Consider the following 7,500-nt stretch of genomic DNA (forward strand, 5'->3'; position numbering starts at 1 on the left):
AATTGTTTAATAGAAGCCTGAGGCAAGTTGACAAGCAGCGAGTTACAATAGTCTAGTTTCGAAAAAATGAGGGAAACAACCAATGTTTTACATGTTCCAATTGCAATATACTGACGGATCGAACTGATTTTCTTCAATTGAAAGTATAAAGATTTACAGAGAGCAGAAATGTGAGCTGACATTTTCATTTCTGAATCAAAATAGACACCCAAATTTTTCACAGTCTTTGAAACTTTGATCTTTTCACCCCCAATCAACACCTCAAGACCATCATTCACCTTCAACTGCCCTCTATTTCCCACAATCATCACTTCTGTTTTTGACTCATTCATTTTCAACTTGTTTGCATCCATCCACTCTTTCACATCCGTCACACATTCTTCCACACGTTTCACAATATTTTCGAGATTTTTAGTTTTATCAGTAGCATAAAGTTGCGTATCATCTGCATAGAGATGATAGCGCAGCCCATGACCAGTGATGACATTAGATAATGGAGAAGTATACAAAACAAAAAGAATTGGACCCAAAACAGAGCCTTGAGGAACACCAAAAGACAATGTATGTTGACGAGAAAGTTTATCTAAAATCATAACCTGTTGCTTTCTGCCATCTAAATAAGATTCAAACCACTGCAAGACAGTCCCAGACAAGCCAAAGGTTATATTAAGTCGTTTAATGAGAATACCGTGATCAATAGTATCAAACGCCGCCGAAAGGTCTAACAATGTCAGAAGAGAAACAGAACCTTTATCTAAAACATCAAGCAAATCACTCGCAACACAGCACAGAGCAGTTTCTGTGCTGTGGTAAGAACGATAAGCTGACTGAAATTTTTCCCATAGATTGTTTTCATGGAGATGTTGTGAAAGACGTCTGAGTACAACTTTTTCAAGGATTTTAGAAAGAAATGGCAGATTTGAGACGGGACGATAGTTACTAAGGTCATTTACATTGAGATTTTGCTTTTTTATGAGAGGCTTTACAATTGCATGTTTATAGATATCTGGGACTTGTCCTGAGATAAGTGACTGATTTATAATATAAGTTATGCAAGGTAACAATTCAGGAAGACATAATTTCAAAATATTAGTTGGTAAAGGATCTAAATCACATGACTTCGAGGAAGATGAAAAAATTATTTTAGAAATTTCTTCTTCAGTTGTTTCTTTAAAACAAGAGAATCCCTGTGAACCCGAAAAAGGGTGGAAATTTATATCTTCATTTTGCACGAGGTCCAAATTGTTCCGAATTTTCGATATTTTTCCCGAAAAGAAATCTGAAAATGCATCCGGCTGCTTTTCTACCGGGATATTAGTGGGTAGACACATGCCCTTTTCTTCCCCTAAAAGTTCCTTTGAAACAGAGAAAAATTCCTTAGTGTCCCTCACTGATGACAGTTTTGTGTTATAATAGTTTCTTTTTGCTCTTTTGCAGGTGGTTTTATACTTATGCTTTTTTGCTATATATATCAGCCGGTCTACACTTATCAGTGGACACTTGTGCAGTATAGTCTACACTTATCAGTGGACGCTTGTGCAGTATAGTCTACACTTATCAGTGGACGCTTGTGCAGTATAGTCTACACTTATCAGTGGACACTTGTACATTATAGTCTACACTTATCAGTGGACACTTGTGCAGTATAGTCTACACTTATCAGTGGACACTTGTGCAGTATAGTCTACACTTATCAGTGGACGCTTGTGCAGTATAGTCTACACTTATCAGTGGACGCTTGTGCAGTATAGTCTACACTTATCAGTGGACGCTTGTGCAGTTATTTTTCCATTTGACCTTGAACAGTTATTATTTACTCAGTAAGCTTTTGGTAACGTTGTCGTCAACTTTAATGTCGTTGGTTAAACAAGGGAAATGATGATTTTTAATTGTAATGAATACTTGTAAAAGCCTATTTAGACTGTGAAATTGAAGGAAATGAATATATCATCAAAATGTCATAAATATTTCTGTCAAGAAATGAGAATTTAATTTATACCAAGTATTGAATTGTTACTGTGACCTTTTAATCTATTTGTGACACGGATGTGAATGGGCAATTAATTCTATGAAGTGTTCTACAAAGTGTTTAACCCTAACTGTTTTTTTTAGTAATTTCATTAAAAATTATTCGCATTGATTTCAAATAAATGTAATTGAGATCATCCTGAACAAAAAATAAACGATAAATAAATATTTTTTAAAAAAGTGAATTATAAATATGAGGGCAACTAAAACATATAAACGGCATGTGAAACTTACTTATTGACGGTGCAAGTCTTAATATAACCCTAAATTAAATGTGTCGACAAACCTACAGAAAATATCCCACGTATATGCTTACCTGCATCTAACAAACAAACATATTATCTTTTGCGCTTAAATCTGTGCAAGAGAATCATAGCCCTTTAAGACACAGTCATATTTGAACAAAGGTTGTCTTGATCAAAGTTATGAAGAAAGGATTGAGCTCGATGCTATTGATAATAAGGAGTGTTTGTTCATTGATTTGATTTCCTTCATACGATCGTTTTGTTTCAGAGAGCCCTTGTCGTAAACAGAAATTCGAGTGTAAAAATGGTGGAGTTTGCATCGATGCCACTGGCACCCCATCCTGTGTTTGTGCAAAAGGTTACAAAGGAAAAAATTGCGAAATCAGTGAGTCAAATTTGAATGATCATGTTTGTGATGGTCATGATGGTGATGATGTTTGTGATGGTGGTTGTGGTGGTGGTTGTGGCGATGCTACTGATGCTGGTGGTGATGACTATTAAGTCTGTCAATGATTTTATAAAATCATATTAATCGAGGGGAAATCCTGGTTAAAGTTAACGATTTCCTTATTTCAGAAGCCAAAACAATCAACATAGATACGCCCAGGCCTGGTGTTAACAATGTTAAATCGAATAATAATTATGGAAAATAATAATAATAATAATAATAATAATAATAATAATAATAATAATAATAATAATAATAATAATAATAATAATAATAATAATAATAATAATAATAATAATAATAATAATAATAATAATAATAATTACAAAATAACACTTTTACATCATCATAATCATCTTTATCATCATCATCATCATTGATTGCAGAGGACAAGTGTTCTACTGTCAACTGCCTGAACGGAGGGACATGCCACGAATCATCTACTGGGATACTCACGTGTATTTGTAAAGGACTCTATGAAGGAAATTTCTGTGAAAGGAGTGAGTGATTTATTCTTGCTTCAAATGTATGATTGTTGGCCTTATGATTAAGCTTTATTAGTTGAGGGTTTTAAAAAAATTAGCACAATATTTATTAATAAACTCAAAGCGCTTTACAAGGTGGTCCCAAACCAACAGGAATGTTTACCATGTATGTATGGCGAGACATGAAGCCTGTAAGGCGCTATTTCATTTTTTTTTTGGACAAAGAAGAACGTTTTGCCTTTCAGATACTCATTTTACACCTGGGTTTAATAAGTTTTGAACCAAGTACCTACAATCCTTAAGACCACAAAACCTCACATTATTCCCTCTACATTGCTTAGACATAGGTGCCGTCTCTCCTCAACGATAAAACAGAAAACGCATTAAGACAATGTGACAACCATTTTAATATAAAGACGACTCTTCACGGTTTCTTCAGTACCTCATACTTATGACTTGGGTCGTGTGCTTTATAATATTGGAATGATTCCATTGTACTTTTCAACAGATCAATTTTAAAGCGTATACAGCTATCTCTTTAACTATAAGTACTTTCCAAAGATTTATGTTATACTCGGGCACCAAAAGCAGTGTCGGAAATTTACATTTTGACAATAATTTCAACATTATCATCATCATCATCATTATCATCACAATCATCATCTTCATCATCATCATCAGTAAATTATTTTCGTCTGAGATGACATTCAAAAAGTACCTTAAACCACACATAATGAATTCTTGTTTGTGCTACTTATAATGTTATGAATAGAACTCTGTGTGTACATAAATAGTCCATAAAATATGAATTGTGTAATTGTTATGTGTAAGGAACATGTATGATTTCCCCTCTTGTCAATTGGATTCAGTAGTCTGACGTCACGCCGCCCGGCAACGGCGGCCATCTTGGTTCTAAACAAAGAAAATCATTACTTTTTATTCTTCAAGCTGGCTAGAACTTTTCATATGTCTTGTGACCAGAATGTGTAAAAGTCAAAACATGATCAAATTTATGGGTTTTTTTCCCTCTGGATACGCTTTTATGCTCGCCGGAGAAATATTTCATACGGCGTCCGCCATTGTTCCGATAGATTAGAGCCAGTGTTGCTAAGTTACCATGCGTCATTAGGAAGGAAGTGACGTTACGACTATTGAATCCTATTGGTGTCTTGAGCTGTGGCACTATTTATATATGACGTTATTATTATTAGTAGTAGTATCGTTATCATTCTTTACCATTAAAACTACTACTACTACTACTACTACTACTACTACTACTACTACTACTACTACTACAACAACTACTACTACTACTACTACTACTACTACTACTACTACTACTACTACTACTACTACAACTACTACTACTCAACTACTACTACTACTACTCTACTACTACTATACTCACTACTACTACTACTACTACTACTACTACTACTACTACAACTACTACTACTACTACTACAACTACTTCGTCTTTTTCAATATCATTACTATTATCAAAAATCACCACTGGTATCATCATTACCACCATTATTACCATTACGACCACTACCATCACCACCACCATCATCATCATCATCATCATCATCATCATCATCATCATCATCATCATCATCATCATCGCCACTACCACCAAAATCATCAACAACCATCACCGTCCTCAAAACTATCGTTATTACTTTTGACAATAATACCAGCCAAGCTAACTGTTACCATGGTTTTCTTTTTTTTATTTCTCTTTCAACACAATCCTATGCTGAATTCAAATGGATTGATGGTCACCTTTAGAGGTCAGCTGCAACGGACGCCGATGTCTGAACGGTGGCAAATGTGTCATCAAAGGCTTTAAAGCCGAATGTGTCTGTCCTAAAGGAATATACGGAGACAGTTGTGAAATCAGTAAGTATTCATATTACATTATCATACTTCTTATTCTTCTCGTACCCTTTATAGATAGTATGCGCTTGACTAAGAAGCTCATAACATTGCCATCCGGAAGTATAATGGACCAACACACAAAACTGTGTGTATCCATGAAAGTTTATAGCCGGGTTAATACAGTTCAGTGAGCATTACTCATAAACGCGGATGGCAAAAAACATCAACAAATACGTGAGTGACGTCATCTTCGAACTAGCTATATCTGGAGCCCCGTTTCAAAGACAAGGGTACTCATCTTTTTAAGTTCTTCTAACTGGTTGTTTTGTTTTTAGAAAAGTTGCAGAGGGCCACATCTCTTCTCTATGGGATGAGTGTCGTCTGCATTGCTGCAGTATATGCTCTGTATCTTCCTCCTCCTCCTCCTCAACAAACAGACCGGTGACAATATCAGTTTCAAGCGTCTATTTATATGTATGTTTACGCGTTTTAAGTCTATTGTGGCCTGTCCGAAGGCCCAACAGGATTCCTTGCACGTGCCTGGGCAGCATCTGGTGATCACCTGAACGTATTGATGTGTCATACTATATCATAAATCATATAATACACTCACTACGAAAATTGGTATTACGTTGTCAGAATGGACTCATGTGTATTAAGTATTACATCAAAACGATCAGATTTAGGATATTTCAGTTTTTAAGAAAGTTTAAGAGAGAAACCCTCTTTCTCCTCGACAAAGCTATATTATGCGTTTTAGCTTAAATTTAAATTTTAAAAATCGTGTTCAACCCGACATGATACCCTTTTGATATGGTTGATCACATTTTAGATACATGACATACAACTGCTGTACTCAAACATGGCGATACGTATTGAATTGTAAACTTCAATTCATTAGACGAAGACAGATATTGTGGACGTTTCCGGTTTCCCCTTTATCAACAAAACACGATGAATAAAACACGAAGGACGAATGATATATGTGTGAATGGTCTAGTTTACTTGTCTAATAAATTGAAGTTTACATTTCAATACTTATCGTTATTTTTTCATTCGAGCTTCAAGCAGCAACATTTTCAGTACTCAAACATGGGACGAAACAGAATTCCAGTCCCAGGTTTGAAAGGTTTTAAGCAAGTTGAAGGTCATTTTAATGATCGATATATGAAGAGTTGGATTTTCTTGCCAAATGTTTAATACGTGTATTTCCAGAGTACAGCAGAAAACTGTCGCTTTTATTCTTTTTGTGTCAAGCGACAACCTCTTGTAGGAATGTTCAAATATCGTTGTAATCGCAAATGTCGGCGCGAGGTCCCAGGTTTGAGAGTTTTTAACCAAGATGAAGGTCATTCAAATCGATCGATATTTGAAGGATAAGTTTTCTGGTCAAATTAAACACGTGACTTTCCAGAGTAGATAAAGGCTAATACAGGGAATATTCCAATTGATGAATGATTAGCATCTGACGAATGGTGAATTGTGTCATTGATTTCATCCATTCAATAACCCTGAACGGTAGATATAGAGAATATCATTCTTGTCAATTTTGATATACAATATATTATAACACATGCGGCGCTGCACTGCGACTGGCGCCTTTGGAATAGACCCGAAAGTCAAATTTCCCCGAAATGACGACCAAATAAAATTGTAAATCCCTTTGGATCCGTCTAGATTTGTCCACGAATGAGCATTAGAATTCATATCACGACAATAGTATTGGGATTTTGAAAACATGGTATTGAATTTGGCTTCAATTTTAGGTGAATGAAAGACTGATGAAGATTATTTCTTAAAAGCCACTTTAATCATAAAGAAATGCTTTAGGACTACAACAATTGGCTTCAACAGTCATGACGTCACTTCCCTCGTAATGAAGCATAGTAACTTAGTAACTGGCTCTAAACGATCGGAACAATGGCGGGCGCCCTTATAAATTTTTCTCCGACGAGCATAAAAGTGTATCCAGAGGAGAAAAACATTATAAATATGATCATGTTTTGACTTTTATACATTCTGATCACATGACATATGAAAAGTTCTAGCTAGCATGAAGAATAAAAAGAACCCATCTACTTTGTTTAGAACCACGTTGATCGCCATTTCGGGCGACGTGACCTCAGACTATTGAATCCAATTGTCATAATAGTAATTTGCTTGGGATTGAATACACCTGAAGAAGGTTAATAATGTTGGGGTCAACTCAAAGCTTTTCAACTTCTCAGTATTAACCTTTAACCTTTAACAGGGGAATTCAATCGTTATGCCTGGTCTCTTGGTGAAAAGCTGTTTGGCTTGTGTAAATGATGCTATGTGTGTAGGTAAACTAATCACAACACTCCTCCAGCCGGATGTGGCGTACCAAGACACACCACTATGTGTAACATTGAACGCTTACAAGTCTGATTGA

The 7,500-nt window shown here is 35.5% G+C and overlaps 1 protein-coding gene across 1 annotated transcript in view; it reads left to right on the forward strand.

Annotated features, from left to right (window-relative positions):
• The window catches only part of LOC144969398 (uncharacterized), a 73,618-nt gene that overhangs the window by 58,019 nt on the left and 8,099 nt on the right, over positions 1 to 7,500 (forward strand). The window contains exons 30-32 of the mRNA XM_078908507.1: positions 2,542 to 2,658; positions 3,108 to 3,221; positions 4,998 to 5,108. Of these exons, the coding sequence (XP_078764633.1) occupies positions 2,542 to 2,658; positions 3,108 to 3,221; positions 4,998 to 5,108 (342 nt within the window). The remainder of the gene's footprint in view (positions 1 to 2,541; positions 2,659 to 3,107; positions 3,222 to 4,997; positions 5,109 to 7,500) is intronic.

Source organism: Berghia stephanieae, chromosome 3 (genome assembly GCF_034508935.2).
Source record: "Berghia stephanieae isolate SIO BIC M18660-M18661 chromosome 3, UCSD_Bste_1.3, whole genome shotgun sequence".
In the NCBI taxonomy this organism is placed as follows: domain Eukaryota; kingdom Metazoa; phylum Mollusca; class Gastropoda; order Nudibranchia; family Aeolidiidae; genus Berghia; species Berghia stephanieae.